This window comes from Vulpes lagopus, chromosome 23, assembly GCF_018345385.1.
Source record: "Vulpes lagopus strain Blue_001 chromosome 23, ASM1834538v1, whole genome shotgun sequence".
In the NCBI taxonomy this organism is placed as follows: domain Eukaryota; kingdom Metazoa; phylum Chordata; class Mammalia; order Carnivora; family Canidae; genus Vulpes; species Vulpes lagopus.
The window spans coordinates 9,541,307-9,561,766 of NC_054846.1; the positions used below are offsets into that span (position 1 = coordinate 9,541,307).

Here is a 20,460-nt window from a genome sequence, read left to right on the forward strand (position 1 = left end):
GAATTCATATAGTGCTTATTGCTAATTTATTCATATTCAGCTTTTATTTAGCACTTAGTATTTAAGAAAACATTTAAATATTTAAGCATGAGTAAAAGGTCTATAAAGGTCTAGTTTGATATTAGTAGCTACATATATACATATGGCTATACCCATTTCATTTCTAAAATATTGAAAAATATGCATATGTAAATACATTAATATATAGAAAGCTAGAAGCATATATATTCATATCTAGAAAGCTAGAAGTATATATATGTATATACATATATACACACACATATAAATATATATACATATTTCAACCTACACAGAAATTGAGGATACATTGGAAACAGTGATAAGAAGTCATTACTTAGATGTAATGAAATAAGTATAAAAAGCCACCACAAATCATTGAAATCTGTTCTATAAAAATATCAATAAAGAAATTATGCTATTTTATCACTAAATATAGGCAATAAGTGAAGCAAAATGTAACTTTAATGAAATAGTACTTAATGTATTTCCATAGGAAAGTTGTTATAATAGCTTAAACATTTTATTTGTAAACATTTTTTTAATCAAAGTTTTTTTTTTAAAGATTATATTTAGTTATTCATGAGAGACAGAGAGAGAGAGAGAGAGAGAGAAGCAGGCTCCACGCAGGGAGCCCTATGTGGGATTCAATCCCGGGACTCCAGGATCACGCCCTGGGCCAAAGGCAGGTGCTAAACCGCTGAGCCACCCAGGGATCCCAAATGAAAGGTTTTATATGTAAATATAAGTAGATGTATTTAGGCCACAGAAGAATTGAAAAAAGTTTATAGCCTTTTCTTTTTTCTTTTTAATTTTTTTTTAAGTTTGTAGCCTTTTAATAGATAATTTAGGGGTCCCTGGATGGCTCAGTTAGTTAAGTGACTGACTCTTGATTTTGGCTCAGGTTATGATCTCAGAATTATGAGATCAAGCCCCCACATCAGGCTTGCACGGGGCGTGGAGCCTGCTGAAGATTCTCTTTCTTCCTGTCCTTCTGTCCCTCTTCCCAGCTTTCTCTTCCCTCTCTAAATAAATAAAAAATAAATAAATAAATAAATAAATAAATGTAATAAAATAAAAATATAATTTAAATTATTGTAATTCTCTGGTAATTGTGATTATTTATAGTAAATCATAAACATATGATCATATCATACGGTAATAAATAATAACATTTTTATATGCAAATATTTATATATATATATGAAAGGAAAATTTCAAACTAGTTTTCACTCAGATAAGAAACATCTGCATTAACACTATCATTTATACTATTTGTAAGCTCTACAAAACTCTATGATACTGTTTTTTTTTTATTTTAAGATTTTATTTATTCATGAGAGACACACAGAGAGGCAGAGACGCAGGCAGAGGGAGAAGCAGGCTCCTTGAGGGAAGCCCGATGTGGGACTTGATCCTGAAACTCCAGGATCAAGCCCCAAGTGGAAGGCAGACCCTCAACTGCTGAGCTACCCAGGCGTCCTGCTGTGATATTGGTTAACAACAGTATAGTTTAATGGATTATCAGACTAACTTTACCATCTGAGAATGGAATAATTAACTTCACTATATGAGAAGAATACTTTTATTTTGACAATGTTCTAGAATCTTTTTCTTCCAAAGTCAGCATAATTAAAGTAGATCACTTATTCAGATGGTATACCCTGGCCCTCATCCTTCCAGAGAAAACCAGAGCAAATAAACAGATTGCAGTCTGGGGAATTTAGGATAGGTATGAAGTAGTACTTATCTGCAAGTGATAATTGTGTTTCATGGATTGACTAGTGAATGACAGGTCTATTTATAAAGCCATTTCCTATCCCCCAAAGCTATGTTTCTATAGGAACCTAATGCATATAGTTCCTATAAAATCATTTTCAGACTCATCTAATTCAAGACCTGTCCTCTTTTATTGAGAGAAGAAATTGTCAAAATGTGAAACTCTAAAAATAGTGGTTTATAATTGAAAGCCTAATTCTTTCTTAATTATAGGTATGCTACAGTGGCACTATAATTAGAGATGATCAGTGCTCCAAAATGAGTCAGACTTTATCATTCACTCTGTAAAAGAATGTACATGAGTTTCATAGCAGAAAACCCTGAAAAATGAAGATGCAGGGTCTTTCCCCCTATACCTCTTGGTGGTTACAAGATTGTCTCCATTTACTGTCACTCTCTAGCAGAAAAAAGTAAGTATTTCATTCATATTTGTCTTACTGGTTATCACTAATTTTAAATTAGAAAATTTAGAGCTGAAATTGGAATTCTGAACCTGATGCACATTTATGGACTTTACTAAAGTGATATTATAATAACACAATTCATTAAGTTATTTACCTGAAATCTGAAAATACCTTAGACTTAAACTGGGTAACTCATATCATCTTAGGACAAAACAGATAGGTCCCTATAAAGGGGATAAAATATTCATCTTATAATTTTAAATAATGTGCTTTCATCCCAACAAAGATAGACTTTTAGGAAACATTTGTTATATTCAGACAAAAGACAACAAACTATTTTTCATTCCTTAGCTAGTCCTATATCTTTAAAATTTAGACAATGACCTGGCTTCTCAAATCAATTTCTCCAATGACTAAATCTAAGGCTCTTGATGTGATAAAAACAAAAAACTGGCTTGACAACCTTTGGAACAGTAGAAAATTTTTACTAATATAAATAAATAAGATCCCTAGTTATAAACATTGTAATAAGGAAAGAGTTTTCAACGAAGCCAGATTAAGCCATATTCGGAAACATAAGATAACTGTTAGAACTTTAAATACTAGCAAATGGTAAAAATGGTAAATATTTCTCTTCCACATGTAATTAGTTGTCTTAGATCTCAAAGTAAGCACAACAGATGGCCAGGGAACAAAGCATACAAGTCTTCAGTCAAACTTCAGCCCACTCCATCTAGATCCCCTTTCCTGACAGACCAGGCACCATGATAATCGATCTGCCAGCTTTCACTTTGTCCTGAATCCACCTTACAGGAGCCCCAGGCATGCCTAGTACTAAAGGACAGTTGAGAGAGAGGATGGCCCAAGATGTGTGGTGCATATTAATTTTAGGAATAGAAACAGGGAGGATTTTCTGTGTAACACTTTCCACCAGAAGCTTAAAAATTCAACCAGACTACAGCTAACAGACAAATTATCATATACCCTCTGATTTAAGGGTTATGAAAGAATATGAAAGAATGTTAATGAAAATCAATTATATTTTGCTTTAATAATGTCTATGAATCGGCTTCACCTTACTCAATACATTTTACATAATACTCTAAAGAGAAATTCTTTTTTTTGGAAAGAGAATCTCTTTATTCGATCTTCCTATACTACCGCTATCAACTTTCTGTGAAAAGGTATGAGGCATTATGAATACAGCTGGAAAGCCACAGCATCCTAGAAAATATTTTGGGGAGTCAAAAACTAAAATAAGATTCTCCTCACTATTAGCATCATGGCACCCAATTCTCAAACACTAACATGGTTAGCAAAATTATTCAAAATTACTCATGATTTAGCAGTACCCTTTTATTTAATCCAACTTTGAGAAACAAACCTTTTGTATCTGTAATTTCTCAAATTACAATAAATGTAAATAATTACCTTTATTGTCATAAATGTCAATGGGAGAATTAACATGACAAGCTCCTTTCCACTTTGGTGATGTGTGCTGTTACATGATGTGATGATGTTAGCTTCCCTTTACTGGCAATCAATATTAATACAATAAACCGTGTGGCCTGTCAGTACTTTGGAGTCCATGCTCTTCTTCTAGACACGCATAAGCTGGCTGCAATGCCATATGCATTTAGAGCTAACCAAAGTTGATTCATCAACAGTTCCTTTGGAAGGGATGTCAAGAGGAATGGTGAAGCCCTGCCTGACTTTCTACCATTATAATTCTCTAATACCACACAAGCAAACATAGATGTAACCAAAACTGAGCCTGGGCACAGCAGCAAAATAAATCCAAAGACCTCTCTCTGCAAGTTAAAAAGAAAAAAAAAGGGGGGGGGACATTAAAAGAACCCTAGAGAGTATAAGAGCTCAGCACACTTATTAGCTGCTGAATTTGGTCAAGTCCACAAAATTATCTGAGCTTTGGCTTAATAATGCATATGCAAACAAAAACCACTGACATGATTATCAGGGAGAAGTATTGTCAGATTCAAAAAGATAATGGGATAAAGAGGATGGGATATCTAACACGATGGAATATTACTCAGCCATAAGGACTGCATGGGAATAATGCTAAGTAGAATAAGTCAGACAAAGACAGATATCATACCATTTCAATTATATGTGGAATTTAAGAAACAAAACAAACAAGCAAACAAAGAAAAAAAAAACAGACTCTTAAATACAGAGAACAAACTGGTGGTTGTGGGGTTGGGGGCAATGGGTAAAGTAGATAAAGGGGACTGAGAAAGCACTTGTCGTTATGAGCACGGAGTAATGTAGAGAACTGCTGAATCATTTTATTGTACACCTGAAGCTACTATATATAACACTGCATGTTAATTATACTTTAACAAAAAATAAGCAAAGAGAAGGATGCCTGGGTGGCTCAGCAGTTGAGCATCTACCTTCAGCTCAGGGTGTGATCCCGGAGCTCCAGGATCAAGTCCCACAATATGCTCCCTGCAGAAAGCCTGCCTTCTCCCTCTGCCTATATCTCTGCCTCTTTTCTCTCTCTCTGTGTGTCTCTCATGAATAAATAAATAAAATCATAACTAAATAGATAGATAGATAGATAGATAGATAGATAGATAGATAGATAGATAATGCATAAGTAACTGCTTTGGGAAGCTATGCTAATAGAAGTTATCAGTTTGCCTAATTACTCAATATCACTTCCCTATTACTTTGGGAAGGGTAAGCTCCACAATCTTACATTGCCAAATGGCACACCACAAATTACATTGACAAGTGTATATACATAGTGACAAATACACTGCATATTGGAACATGGTCTCCATGGAATTAGTGCACTGAAACACAAGAATTACAGCATTTTTTTTCCCAGAGTCACCTAGCCTTCTCATCGTGTCTACTAGGGCACGTGAGTATACCGACCATGAAATCTTAGCATCTTGATTATTACATATATGTTTCTATGACTGACTGAGTAATGGTATACTGCAAAGCTCTGGAAATGTCAATGTACAGTTGATAAGAGTACTTGGTATTGCTGTTGTGCACACAAGCTAATGACAGTAACTCAACATATATACACTAATCTGTAAGACAGTGTCTAGAAACAAATAAGATTATTTTAACTAACATTGAGTAGCACTAATAAGTAAACCATGATATATAGCAGGTGCCTTTCTTCATTCACCTATTTCATTTACTTCAAAGGAAGAATATGAATAAAATATATAAATACAATAAATCCAAGTCCTACTAGTATACAAATAATAAAAACTGCTTCAAAATACACTTCTAATAGAGAATCACACACTATTCTAATTTAATAGGTCCACTGTATGATCAAGTTAGAACATTTGCTCCTTTAAGAGTATTTATATGCATATTACATATATGTTCATAAATTAAAACAAGTTTTCATTAGTAGCAAATCTGTATTATAACACTCATACAGAAAACTGCATTAAAATCAAAGTAGTTGCCTATTGATTGATTACACTTCTGTGGTTAAATTGCTGTGCTTAAAGAAAGGATCAAGGTCCTGCCCTCCCTATACATACTCAGATTATTATGTTATCAGCTATGGTCTGCTCCCTCACACTTGTTCTCCTACCATATTTCAGCTCAGCTGAAGTATCTGGAAATTGCCACCAGAGGCAACGTGGATGAAACAGTCTTCAAAGTATACTCTCCTACTTCAACTCGAAGTTGAAGTCCTAATCCTAATTCTCACTAGATGCTAGATCTCACTCAAGCAAATTCAGATGCATTCAAAGATTTTGTTGTATTATCAGGGATCACTGTACGTTTTATATATATATTGGCTTGAGATCTAAGTTTATCAGCTGTATTTAAACTTTTTAATAGAATGAGTTCTTATATAGAGAAAATAGTATAGTGAAAGAAAATTATACGGACATCAGGTTTTTGGGCTTGTCCTATAAATAAATACTGTAAGGCCACAATTTTTTTTGAAAAGTAAAATATGCTTAATAGACACGTTATAATTATGCCATTTTAAAAGTTAGGAAGTTGAAGACCTTTGTTAGCCTTTCCTTCGAGAGTTTTTAAAAAATTCAGAATTTTCACACATTTATATGATCTCTCTCCTGATACAGAATTAACATAACGGATTTTAAAGTGAGTCTTCAAATGTAAACTATGTAAAATATATGACAGTCATGCTTATTTAAAATTTTAAAGAAAACACACTTTTGAAACAAAATTGAAGCAAAGTATATTTTAGATTATTATTTTTGAAACATTCTTTATGAAGCTATAATTCTATTGTAATGTTGTGTTTTCCTCCTAAGGAGTTAGGCAAGAGAAAATAGAGATGGAGCTGAGGATAGGGATGGAGAAAGGAGAGGTATAGAGACAAGGTCAAGAACAGAAACAGAGTTAGAGACAGATGGGGGTCACTACATGGTACCTTTGTGTACAGTACAGGAGGGAGTGAGGAAGGACAAAATTTAAAATGGTTACATTTTAAGATCAAAATCAAAAGTTAACAAAGCAGAATCTCTTACCCTGAAAAACTCTTTAGTGGATCCAGAGTCTAATGTTCCATAAGCAATTTCTGTTTGCTTAGAAAGATCCTCAGCACTTTCGATGGGAGACACCATCCTCTCTACAGTCAGGAAGGCAGCTAAGTTAGCCGTGTAGGAGGAGATTATGATCAGGGTAAAGAACCACCACACACCTCCAACAATGCGCCCAGAGAGGGATCTAATAACAAGTATGAAATGGATTTGTAAAGTGAAATGAATGACCTAATAAAAAACCAAGTTAGCAGTATTATGCAAATATTGACTTATATGGGCATATTTAACTTTTTACTTTTCAATATATCTGCTAATTAATAGAACTAGAAATTATTAAGCATTTTGTGTAAGGAGTACAGAGTAGCTAAATTTAATAAGCTACCTAGAGGCCAAAACTTTGGATTCCTCAGATTCCTTCATAGTTATAATACCCAAATCGTCTATGGTATGAAATTTCATAATGAAGCAATTTCAAGAAATGTGCAAATAATCCTGCCAATGCCCATCCTACTGTTCATTCTTGACATAAGTAAATATGAACAAGAGAATTTAAGATCACTCGTAAAACTCACAATAATGCTGACAAACAAAATCAAGTATTAAAAATAAAAGAACATGCACCATAGATGTAGCTCTAAACAGAAGAAACCCTCCCTTTAATTTAGCCAATAAAGTTCCAAAACCCTCAAAAAAGTCCCAAATTTCATTGAGTTTTTGTGTGTGCAAAAACATAGGTTTTAGATACAGTGCAGGATAGAAAAATGGGAAAAAATGACACAATAAACAAAGGGGTGACACAAAACATATTTGTTAATGAACAAAAATCTGAGGCTTCATGGCATGGACTGCTACCACCCTGTTCCTCTGTGCCTCCTGCTTAAGAAAAAAGAAAACTCAAGGAAAACAAAATTAGACATTTAAAAGTCTGCCAAGATACAAATTCCTAATTTGCAACATAATAAAATAACAATATTTCTTTGACCATAAATTCATATGTAAAATACTTTTTAAAAGCTTAATAGATTCCTAATTATGTACTTTGAAACTTAGGTAGATCTGTAGATATGGAAATAGATACATAGTCTATTATTTTGAAAGATTTGGTGGGATTCTACATATAAGAAATTTAAGTAATTTTAACAATCTAATACAATAACATTTTGGGTTAATAACTGTTATGCCCAAAAATTAAACTTGCTACAGTGAAGAGGTAACATTTCTAAAAATTTAAATTACAAATGTTTGGTAATTTATGGCCTAAAACAGACCTCTTGACATTTTACAGTAAGAAATAACACTTTTTGATGAAACAGATACTGTATCAAATGATTGGGTAATATTTGTAGAACAAACTCTTCTAGAGGTTAAGAAAAAGTGGGAAGCTAATTTAAAAGTAAAGATTTTTTTTTGATAAGAGCATCTATTGCTAAAAGTGAAAGAGAGCAAGCAAGGAAAAAGAATATAATTAAGAGTCTTATTCATAGTCTCTGAGAGATGCAAAGAATTAAATAAATATGACTGGATGGAAAAAATTAACTACTCTCTTATATCCCAAAAAGGATGTTAAATACATTTTAAATTTAAGAAACCTCTTGTGTAGACACAGCCACTCTCAAAATGTTCACTATTTATTCCATAACAATGGAAGGTATAATTATAGGACATGTATCCCATATTTAAGAGGGCAGCTGAAATCCCATAAAACAAAACCGACTTCTTGGTAATTGCTTTGACATTATACACTGCATGGTAATTGGCAGTGTATTTCAGAATCATTTTTATAATAATTCTGTCCCACTTGTAAATTAAACACAAGTTAAAGACATAAGCTGTTCTCTATTCCATGGCTTATGTCAGATTTAATGAGCTTAAATATGCCAATTTATTTAAAGTTTCACAAGATATCTCAAAAAATTAGCTGCACTTATACATCATTCAAAACAGAAAATTCTTGAGCAATTTATTACTCATTCATAAGTGTTTTCAAAGGATCAATTAATGTTTCAGAAAGAGTTCCTGAGAAATTTTATGCAGAGGGAAAATTCAATTTATGTCTTACAGTGAGAGACAAAAATGGTTTCTCTAATTAAAAACAAACCTTCACCTCCCTGAACCTGCACTCATGGAGCAAATAAACACACATGCTATCATTTCTTTATTTTTATTCTACCGTTTCTTTTAAATCTCTATTAAATAATTGTTTTAAGAATGACATTTTTATGCATTGGAATCCTTTTGAGATATTAGGGAAAAAAACAGAGGCAAGCAGGAAAATAAAAGTCAACTTTATAGCATTTTTGCTCTCACAGTTTCTGTGATTCTAGGCTTCAGACAACTATAGTTAAAACACTTGAAACTTAATTTCAGAAAAATGACTGATTCAGTTCAATAAATCGTTCCAGATTAAAATTTAAATGTCCCATTAATATTAATAATATAGTTCCATACCATATTCTACTTGAAAAGAGGTGATAAATATCTTTCAAAATATTTAAAGAGCATCTCAAAGTGATCTGTGTATTTCATGAATCATCATTATCATCATCATCATCACCATTATTAGATACTAGGCTTCTCTATTCTTCTTTTCTAACCTGGAGTAACCAGTATTTCATTGTAAAAAAAGATAGTTTGGTTTGTTTAAAAAAATTATGAAATCTGCCAATATTATGCAGTGTGTTCAATATTTAAACACACAATACAGAATGAAAGATATGTACACTTAAAATTTTTTTTTTAGCAAAGCGAACTTTGCTCATATATATTCTGTGGCAAAAAATAAATCAGTTGATAACAAGGAAAAATATACTACCTGAAATCTATTTATCTTACCAGGAAATAAAAATTATAAAAATTATTATATGCAAAATTGTAGTAAGTCATGACTCATGAATGAAATCAAATTCACAGGAAAAAAAGGCCATATTTTACTAAACGGGCTTGTGGAAAGTTATGTCATGGTGGACCTTGGGGTAACACAGATTGTTAGATGTGCCCTCTGCTTCAGGCCCTATTAATATGTTTTCTGTTCCTTGACAAGCACTGGACACCAAAACAACTAACTCAGAGCCATGATGCAGGAGGAGTAAGGCAAACAAACCTAAGAATCCATCTACAGGAACCCAGATCAATAGATCTTACTTTATAATGATTCTCATATACTTCTCCTCACTTACTCAAAAGGCAGAGCATAGTTAATGTTACCCTAGGATAATTGCCTTATATCTCAGGATTAAAGTAACGTTACACTTCAGTAGCCATTGTACCCAGGATAAATAATTTTATTATTATTTATGGACCCAAATATTCTCTGAGATCCCAATTTAGTTAGTATTTTCTCCCTCATTATTAGAAACTTCTCTTTATCTTAACTTAAATCAGATAAACTAAATATAGAGATAAACCTATGAATGTCATATATTTTGTCAGAGCTCATCATAATTATATATATAATATTGTTATATATAATATTACTATGTATTTCTGTAATGCTCTGTACTCTATATTAAAATTATTATATAAAAAAATAAAAAAATAAAATTATGATACATATATGCCATGCAAATACCATTGGCATATTTCTGATTCAGTGCAGTTCCATAAAGAAGTCACAGGGAATTAAGATTGTTTAGGTCCAAATAATTCATAACAATGCGTCCTACCAACAGAAAAGTAAGCCATTAATCATTTCTGCATACACGATACATTTAATTTATCTCACTGGGTGGAGTATACAACACTATAAAAGACAAATTTTTGAGTTTCTCATATAGTTTTTTGATATTAATCAGTTATCTCCAAAGTGCTCAAAAACTAACAATATAATGAAATAGGATTAGAAAAGCCTTCCCCTTTACTAGTTATTAAGATATCCCATAGAATCAAAGGAGAGTAATCAAACTTAGATCAAAATGTGTCAGTAGACTCTAATTTAGGCTTTAAATTTGAAAAGATAAAAAAATAATAATAAATTTGAAAAGGTCACACTAGAAAAAGCATGATTTATTCTTCTGAAGAGCCAGATATGGCTATCCTTCTTATTCATGTATGTAACATGAACAAAGGCAAAATATACTTTGTGAGATATTCATTATATTTAGGCATCCTAGTGCAGAAACTAATATATCATTATGAGACTAGAGGTGCAGAAATTTATTTCATTATGTGTGTGTGTATTGCTATTCAATTTGGCACAAGCTGCAATGAATCAGTCATCATTATTACTCAACTATGTATTTCTAAATACTTGGAAGACACGTTATCATATGTTCCCTTTAATTCAGCAACCTAATCTTTAAAAAAAAAAAGCAAATTTTACAATGTCTTTCTGATATCATTCACATGAGCTAACAATGGGAAAATAAAAGAGATGGGATGTGTGCCAATGAAGTTCTGTAAACAAGTTGTTGCTTTTGTAGTTAATAAGTAATGTTGCCCATTTTCCCATATACAGGTCTGTGGATCAACACACAGATGACTGTAAAATGAGAATATGCAGCAAAAACACGGTACCCCTCCAAGAAGGCATGGAATGATAGGAACCTTATGCATTTTATAGCCTCTCCATGGTGTGTATAATTTCACCAGAAAATACATGATCAACATTCTTAGAACATTGCTCAAGTATTTCACAGACTTATGCCAACGGTAAAGGTCTGTCCTTAAGAGTCTTAAACTGCTTGGACAGGTAGTCGGCAGCTGTTTAGTTCTTTATAGTGAATTCATAAACACCATGAATATCTGCTTGAGACCTAAAATGCACAAAGTTGAAGCAGGTGAGTAACCAACCTTGGCGAAATATCGCATCCTTGCTGCATAAAGGCACCCAAGGAAAACCAGAGACTATTAAAAATCCCAAATTCATTAGTTGATTCACTACTTTGTGTTTCTCTTCCATCTTCAAACTCCTCAGTGTGCCACTCGTAGGGGCTAAATCTGCTGACCAGGAATAAAACTACACTGACCCCAATGTAGGCAAAAACAATGCACATCCAGATCTCATAGGCTAAAGGATCAAGAAATGAAAACACTCCTGGTTTGGACTTCTGAGGCTTCTTGATCATGATAGATATCCCGAGGCTCATAAAGGGCTTTGAGAAGTCAATCACCTCTTCTCTCACAAGGGTAATAGTTAATGGAGCAATTGCAATGTCAGCTTTCTGTAAGGGAAACAAATGAAAGTAATAGTACCCAGAGTCACGGTCAGAAAGGAATCATGGTTACATTACATGGTTACAAAAGGGAAGGAAAGGAAATTAGGAAAAAGTCAATATTTATTTCCCTGCTGGAGTCCCAGTAAAGAATAAGCAAAAAAGCAATTTGTTCCCCGAATATTCCTCCTTTTTATAAATACACAGTCCACCCATTTGACTTGATGATGATAATTACATCTCTACACTGCATCTATGCCCTTGTAGCCTTTGAACAATGCATATGGTTCATATGCTTCAAGACAGATAGAATGCCTGTCTCATTTAGTATGTCTGTTTGCTTCTGACTTTATCCTTAATTTTCAGATGTTCACAAGGAAATATGATAGTACTCTTCGGGATTGTGGGAAACCAACAATGTCAGATATAGGAACTTTATAGGGAAGGGAGGCATTCTGTCAACAAGAGCTCAAACTGAATGACTTTATCTGGGAGAAGAGCTATACTTACCCCATATACAAGTTCTCCAACCATCCCATTCCAAATTTTCGTGTCAGCATCCCTGGCCCCATACTTGCCATCCCCAACAATTGTCAACTTGTACTTGAACCCACAATGTTTGGCGATTTCTGCAGCCAAGTCAACACAGTAGCCCTCATAACGCTCATTGCCTTCAAGCATTTCATGGTTTTTCTTCATCATAACATATGGAGATTCCTATATGGAAAGACAGTGCTTTCATTGATTAAAAAAAAAATAGCTGTGTTAACTACTCTCACTGAATCAAGTCTTCTGATTTAATTATTACCTATTAGCCAGAGAAATCATAGAAGAAGAATGATGGAAAATATCAGTAGAAAAAAATTAAGCATAATGCTTTTGAAAAAAAATGTCTAGCATTGTATTTCATTAATATGGCGTGTACCTAGCCATGCCAAAGTAAGCAAGAAACTCAAAAGCATAAACTGTTGGCATGTCCCTTTGTCATGTTTGTTGACTCCTAGAGCTTAGGATGGATTAACGCTGCTTAACATCTGTTTTATTCAACTCTGGATCCACCACACTCTTAATCTAGGTTAGGACTATGCTGACCTCAAGAACCAGCATTCACCCAAAACCCTGTGGATTGCTGCTTCAAGGATAAGGTTCATGTGGAAATCAGGTTCATAGGCAGTAATGGACAGACTACAAGAATCATTAACATGGTGATGTATTGATGCTACCCTCTCAGATTTCATGTATCACTTCATCTATGAGATACAATATCCTAGAATAATATTACAAGGTTGGAGAGTAGCTTCCCCCTGTAAATATAAGAAAAAAGAAGTATGAAAATGATACAGCATAGCCCAATATTCTCTATCGGGAAGTGGTATCAAGCATACTTGAGAGTTCAGCGAGATAGTCCCTCTCAATGGCATGATTGAGGCAAAAGCCCTCACATGTCTAGATTACGCCTATTAAGATATTTCCAAATGCCAACCAATGTTTTTATCCAAATCCCTATTAACTATCTCTAATTTTCTTCTCACTACATAGTAAAATAAAATACAATTATTTTGTCACAAAATCATGCACTACTAGTGAACCCCATTTCCTCCATCTCACTGCACCAACAACTTGCCACGATGATCTACACCTACCTTCCATCTCTTCAGAGCCTACATGGTCAAGATTCAGTTCAATTTTGTCTCATTCATTCAGAGCTGGCTATGTGCCAACAACTGTGTTGAGATTTGGGGTTAAAAAGAAGGAAAATCATCCTTATCTTTAAGGAGTTCATCTTATAAAGAAAGAGATGTTGCCAACATTATTAATACATGTAAAGATACCAGAATTGCATGGGAAGTGAAAGGTAAAGCAAGTGAGGAAATACAAGGAACGCTCTTCCAGACTTTTCCCCAGTTGTTCACACTTGTGGACGCACCAGTGCATGAATTATCTGTCAAGCTAAATTTCAGTATTCAAGAGGATAGGAAATATTTTGGATGCTTTAGCTAATGCCTGTGTAGTCCTTTTGATGGAGTAAATATGCTATACATGATTAAACAGTGCAAAAAGCAGCACTACATTAGTTATTATCCTAAAATACAAAATAGCAATGCCAGATGGCAGATATTTTTTGTAAGAAAAACTGCAGTAAAGCATAGGCATCCATAGCTTATTACCAAAATTGTAGTGACAACAACAGTCTTATTCTCAAGCCCGGAAGTATCGTTTCCAGAAGGGAGCTCAGTAAGGGTAACAACCATTTTGTCCACTTCACTCCAGTATCCGATCTGAAAAAGGTTACAGAAGATAGGCACATGGAAAAATGATCTTTCTATTAGCCAAGCACTGAATAACTTCAAACTCATGTATGAGTCAAAAATTATATCTACATTAACTAAGTTTCTTCTTAACAAAGACGTATCTTCTATTTTTGTGACTCTACCAGAAAGAGGGATTATAAAAACAATGAAACAGTAGCAATTCTTAAAAACGGCTTGTCTCTTCATGTTCACTTCTCATTATTTTCCCAGGGAAATTTGTTTGGTAGTGAGCATACAGAAATAGAAATGAAATCCAAGCAATGGAATTTTATCCATAACGGGTAAAAGAAACATGTCGAATTAAGATATTAATGCATATGTGCACCAGCTATGTTTTGTCTTCTGAACCATAAACTGTCAGTGATAGTTCCTTTTCTTATCATTAAACTTCTTATACCTCAATCAAAAAACAAAACAAAACAAAAAACAGTTCTACACACAGTTGTTTAAAGATTACATTTCCGTATTACTTACCAGAAATGAATGGGTTAGATTTAGAAAAAATAATTAAAAATACATCTGTTTCTTGAAGTAGTTAAGCTCGACCTATGTGAACATACATTTCCAGGACTGTCTGGAAGAAGAGGTGATGGGTTAGCTAACTCACCTCCTCGCACAGAGAAAACTGCCTTTAGATCACTAATGATTTACCTTCCGGGGCCCATTAGTTTTGAGTTCCATGATGTTAATTGTGTAGTTTATCCTTTTCCCGTTCTGGTCAAATTTTATATTTCCTGAGAGACCTTCAACCTGAACCTGATGAGGAATTGGGAAAGTAGCACAGTTATCAATTTACTCGAACCAAAGATACAAACTGTACAGATTACTCTCACTGAGCTCAAGTTAAGAAAACTACATGTATAAGATTTCTTTTCATGCTCCAACCTACCTCTGTGCCATTAGGAAATAATATTCACTTTACATTAAACATAGCAAGGAGATGAACTTAGAGGGGGAAAAATAGTGTCCACTGTGAAGTAAAATCACAAACATTTGGAGTGACTAACCTGTTTGAGGGCCCTTTCTATTTCTACACCTTGTCCCCAGGGGACTGCTGGGTTTGCGAGGCAATCTCCTGCATTCCCCCTCCGGGAGATCTCAATTCTCTGCTTCCGTAGGTTGCGGAAAGCTTCAGTCATCACTTGAACGGCGTCATAGGTCAGAGCAGAAGTATACTGAAAAGCATCACACACATTTCATAAGAATAGGAAAAAATCCAGAGACTGACCGCACACTGGCCCTCTGGGCTGCAGCTGGCCACCATACAACACCATATCCACAGTCCAAGAATCCAGACACAATTCCTGCATCTAGAAGTCAAAGAATCTGAGGCGGTTGGGGGTACAGAATATTGGGACTGTGGAGCATCCTCTTGACAATAAGTATTTCCTATTACGTTTGTATCTTAGCTATTTTGGGTGAGACCTTTCATAATAATTGTATATTTTCTTTTCGAACCAATTTCTTGGTAGAGCATCGCTTTATGGCCTGATCTGGGGTTCTAGGAAATTATCAAATTTACAAATAAATCTTCCTCTGCTAACGAGGTATTCATTTGGCAATAGGGAAAGAATATTGATTAGTTGAAGTCTCTAATTCTACTTCAGTGATGCTCACATAGATCTGCAATAGTCTTTGAAATGTTTGTTTTTAAAGATCCCCTAGGTGGTTATGGTAATCAAGAAGAAGAACCATCAAATTTCATAATTTCTTTTTTTTTTAAGATTTTATTTATTTATTCATGAGAGACACAGGGAGAGGCAGAGACACAGGAAGGAGAAGCAGGCTCCATGCGGGGACCCTGATGTGGGACTTGATCCTGGGACTTCCAGGAACATGCCTTGAGCCAAAGGCTCAACCACTGAGCCACCCAGGTGTCCAAATTTCACAATTTCTATGCTACCTTCATACTTGGACAGTCTGTGATAAAATAACATTGGTACCAAACTTATGGTATTCAAATCCCAGTGGGACAGCAGTAGGATTATTACAGGAGCTGGGGGCCAAACAGAATAAAAGATTGTCTAAGAGTATGAAGCATTGTCAGTGCCTGGATAGGCATTATTACATGCATGTATGTATACCACCATGTGCCAAATGTATCATGCTGCTACTGTTAATGATAAATCACATTTTTACAAAAAAAGTTTTACATAAAAACTCTAACAAATATGGAGGAAATTTCTGTTCTTGTGCATTTTTCAATCTCTGGGCAACAAAAGTTCAGTGACGCTGCACAAAAAATGCAATATCATACTGATTTTATGACACCCTAAAATTCTTAACCACAAATCCAAAATGGGTGCTTAGTTTTTCCAAATCATCCTCTCCTTTCTTTAGTCACTTAGTTCTTCCACTCTCAAAAATGACTATTTTATACCTTCTCTTTTCTTCTGTCCTCAAATACCTACAGCTCTGCACATTCCTCTTTCTCAGAGTTCCTGCTGAATATCTTGCCTACATGTTACCAAAAAAATAGAAGCCTCCAGACATACATCCTTTATCTTTCAACCATGAAGCTGCCAAGATCACATTCTCTCTGTTTCCTTCCTGAGTGGATGACACATGAGGTGGGCCAAGCTGCTACATGGGGACAGACACTCCAACAGTGCACCAATGCAGTCCCTTGAATCTTTCTAAGGACATTTCATCTACAATCATGCCCTCAATATTCTGCATCAGCTTTTTTTTCTCTCTCTACTGGGTCATCTTTAGCACTTCAAATGTTGTGATATCTCCTGCCACAAATAGAGATAGATGATGATGGCAGATGATAGATAGATAGATGATAGATAGATAGATAGATAGATAGATAGATAGATAGATGATAGATAGATGATAGATAGATGATAGATGATAGATGATAGATAGATGATAGATAGATAGATGACAGCTACAATAACTGCTTCTTAGGTTTACATATCCTTCCAATACTCACTTCTTTTTTTTTTCCTGTTTCCTTCATTAGAAAATTTAAGAATTTACTAAGCTTGTCATTCCACATCAACTTTCCTTGCTTTAAGTGGTCTCACTCAGTTCATGGCTTTAAATTACATGTATGTGCTCAAACATTACTTCTGCAATGATGTCCTTCCTGCCCAGCATGGTCCCAGTCACTCCCCTTCACATGACCTTATTTATTTTCTTCATAGTCTCTACCAGTATCTGAATATCATGTTCATTCTTTATTTCTCTATTTCATCTCTCTTCCCCACTGGAATATTTACCCTAGGAAAGTAGAAAACTCATCTGTCGCCGCTGAATTCTCAGAGCTCAGGGCAGGGCCAGACACATGGAAAAGACTCAGGAAGGAAGGAAAGAATGCAGGCAGGGAAGCCAGACACCTTGATATGGACCCTATCTTTGCAACACAATTCACGTTCTCTTCCAGTCTAATGAAAAGATGTATGAACAGATCATTGCAATATGCCTATCATAATGTTACAAATCAGTCTGATGGTAGATAGATGTCAGATTTATCCTTTTAATAGAGAGATCTTACAGTAAGGCAAATGAAAGATAGTTTATGTAGTATGAATCATCCCCTCCATGCATCCAGAAATTTTATAAGCCTCCATTTTTCTAATACTAAAACAGCAGTGTGAGCTTATCATCATTTAATCTTTGCATATATTAGTTTAGTTGAATCACTTTCATTTGACCATATGAATGAGTCAAATTTGATGGGAAGATTGGTAGGAATAAGAAAAAGAGAAAATGATTTTGAGGTCGTGTGCACTGAGTGCTGTAAACTGTAATAAAATATTCATATTTACCTCTAGGTTTTCTTACTGTCTCATGTGATACCACTTAAGCAATGGAATTGCAGGCCTATATGTGAGCCCACTACATATTCAGATTATACCCCAGATGGTTTCATTTGAGTCTCTCACAGATATCTCAATGAGACACATCTAAATAAAACCCATCACCATTTTTTCCAAAAAATCTGTAACCTTTCTCTCCAAACTGTACATGAGAGAAATTAGCAAAATATAGTATGTGACAAATCCATCCACGTTTCAAAACAACCCACATTTCTGAAAGTGAGAAGAATGTTTAAAATATATACTTTCTGCTTTAAGAATGTATAATGCCATTAAAAAGTGATACTAATAAAGGTTATATAACAATATGAATAGTCAATTGTAAAATTAGTGAAAAACATTATTACAACTAAATTAAAAAACACCCTCTTTCTTGATTAATCAGTGGTAAAAAAAATAGTAATATCCTTTGAACAGATAGGAGAAAGAAAAATAGACAAAAGTTGTTCTAAAAATAGGGAGGAAGCATACATGATTATATTTTTTCCCAAGTATTCTTAAATAATCCTGTACTGTTTTTTTAAGAAAAAATGTATTATGGTAATCAAGACATTGTTTAAATCCTATCTACCTAAGAAAATATCTGGAGAAGTAAGATAAGACATCAGGATTTATCTGCCATACATGGATGTTTGTTTCTATTCTCCTAAGAGAAAAAAATATGTGATTAATTTGCTTTCTTATTCAGTAATTAGTTCATTGCCAATGTAATTTTTAAAATAAAGTCTAGGTCATTGAATAGGAAACAGAGCCTAAACTGAATAAATTGGATATTAAAAAAAAGTACTGCAATGCACATTAAAAAAGTCATGGTAATAGTTAAAAGCCAAAATCTTCATTGAGTCAGCCGCTCACATTACTATGAGAAATCTATAAAGCCATCTGCTAAATGTTTTAGAGGTCTATAAATGTTGGCGAACTACATTAAAAAATAAGATTAGGTTGAATGAACTAAAAAGCACTGAGGTCCATGCAGCATGTTACAATTATGATGCGGAGCATGAGCACACTAGGAAGAAAAATCCTTTCAACCTTTTTCAAATGTTCAAATGTTCAAATTTAATCAAGTCTCCAGCCTATTATTGTTTTAAATTAAAAGTCACAATCATAGAAACACAATTCTGGACTGAGAGAAAATAAGCAGACACTGTATCCAGAGTTCTTCTTTGTTTATGTTCTACACATGTGGCTCGTTTAGTTTTCCAAACAAATATATTCATATTTTTGATTGGAGAGTTGGATGTTTCAGTTTTATTTTTCCATTCACTAAACTAGATGTAAATTAATTTGAAGGGAACATGATGGCAATGTAACTATCTCCTTCTTTGAAAACAAATGCATCATCTCTGCCCCGATGTTTATGTTCTGTGAAATCCCTCAGCTGAGCTGGAAATTTATAATTCAGTGGGGGGGGGGGCATTATGTTTTGCAGTGCTGTATCACAATCGCATCATATCCACACTTTAAGAAGAAATCTGGGAAAACATTTTTATGGTCCATTTTCCAAAATCATTTTTATTCCATTTGAAATGTATATTTATTGGGACATTTTTCTAAAACAAAATGAAATATGCATTTTAAACATGTTTGTTATGCCCAACAGTCATCAGACATTATTCAATAATATGTTCCTGTAATCACTGGAACCAGGAAACAGTATTCTGAGAGCCAAAAAAAAAAAAAAATAAAGGGAATGAAAAGAAGTTCTATGTACACTTAGAATTTAATGAACATATAAAAAGGATAAATAGGCTATAATGTAACATTTTATGGGTCATTATTATGACAGCACCTATTCCTAAACATATGTTATCTGCACTGTGCTAAAGTAAAAAATATCCAAAGAAAAAGGACCAGACTTTAGATATTATAAAAGTGCTAAAAACTTACTAGGAATGGCCACTTTCCAAATTTTCCTTGATACTTGAAATTGAATTGTATCCACTTTAGAAAGCATTGAACATATCATCAGAAGACAGGGCCCAAGCCCTGATTTTATCATTTACTGCTCAATTGCAAGGAACCTGACCAATGAAATAAGAAAAGCAATGCCTCTTCTATGTCATGGTAGAATTGGAAAAGCTGGTGAAGAAAAAAGAATTTATGTTGACCTAGTTCTCTACATGCCAAACTTGAGCTGGTGGTTTCCTCATAAGTCTTTTCTATTTTTTTTTTATTTTTTATTTTTTTCATTTATTTATGATAGTCACAGAGAGAGAGAGAGAGAGAGAGAGAGGCAGAGACATAGGCAGAGGAAGAAGCAGGCTCCATGCACCGGGAGCCCGATGTGGGATTCGATCCCGGGACTCCAGGATCGCGCCCTGGGCCAAAGGCAGGCGCCAAACCACTGCACCACCCAGGGATCCCCTCATAAGTCTTTAAAAAAATTCTATGCAATGAATATTTTTGTTCCAGTTTTATAGATGAAGATTACAAGTTAACAAGCT

At 34.2% G+C, this 20,460-nt stretch overlaps 1 protein-coding gene across 3 annotated transcripts in view; it reads right to left on the minus strand.

Annotated features, from left to right (window-relative positions):
• The window catches only part of GRIA2 (glutamate ionotropic receptor AMPA type subunit 2), a 152,486-nt gene that overhangs the window by 27,053 nt on the left and 104,973 nt on the right, over positions 1–20,460 (minus strand). For all 3 annotated transcript variants that reach the window (XM_041737789.1, XM_041737788.1, XM_041737790.1), the window contains exons 7-12: positions 15,194–15,361; positions 14,838–14,942; positions 14,043–14,153; positions 12,385–12,591; positions 11,513–11,883; positions 6,710–6,908 (exon numbers count right to left, since the gene is read on the minus strand). In XM_041737789.1, the coding sequence (XP_041593723.1) occupies positions 6,710–6,908; positions 11,513–11,883; positions 12,385–12,591; positions 14,043–14,153; positions 14,838–14,942; positions 15,194–15,361 (1,161 nt within the window). The remainder of the gene's footprint in view (positions 1–6,709; positions 6,909–11,512; positions 11,884–12,384; positions 12,592–14,042; positions 14,154–14,837; positions 14,943–15,193; positions 15,362–20,460) is intronic.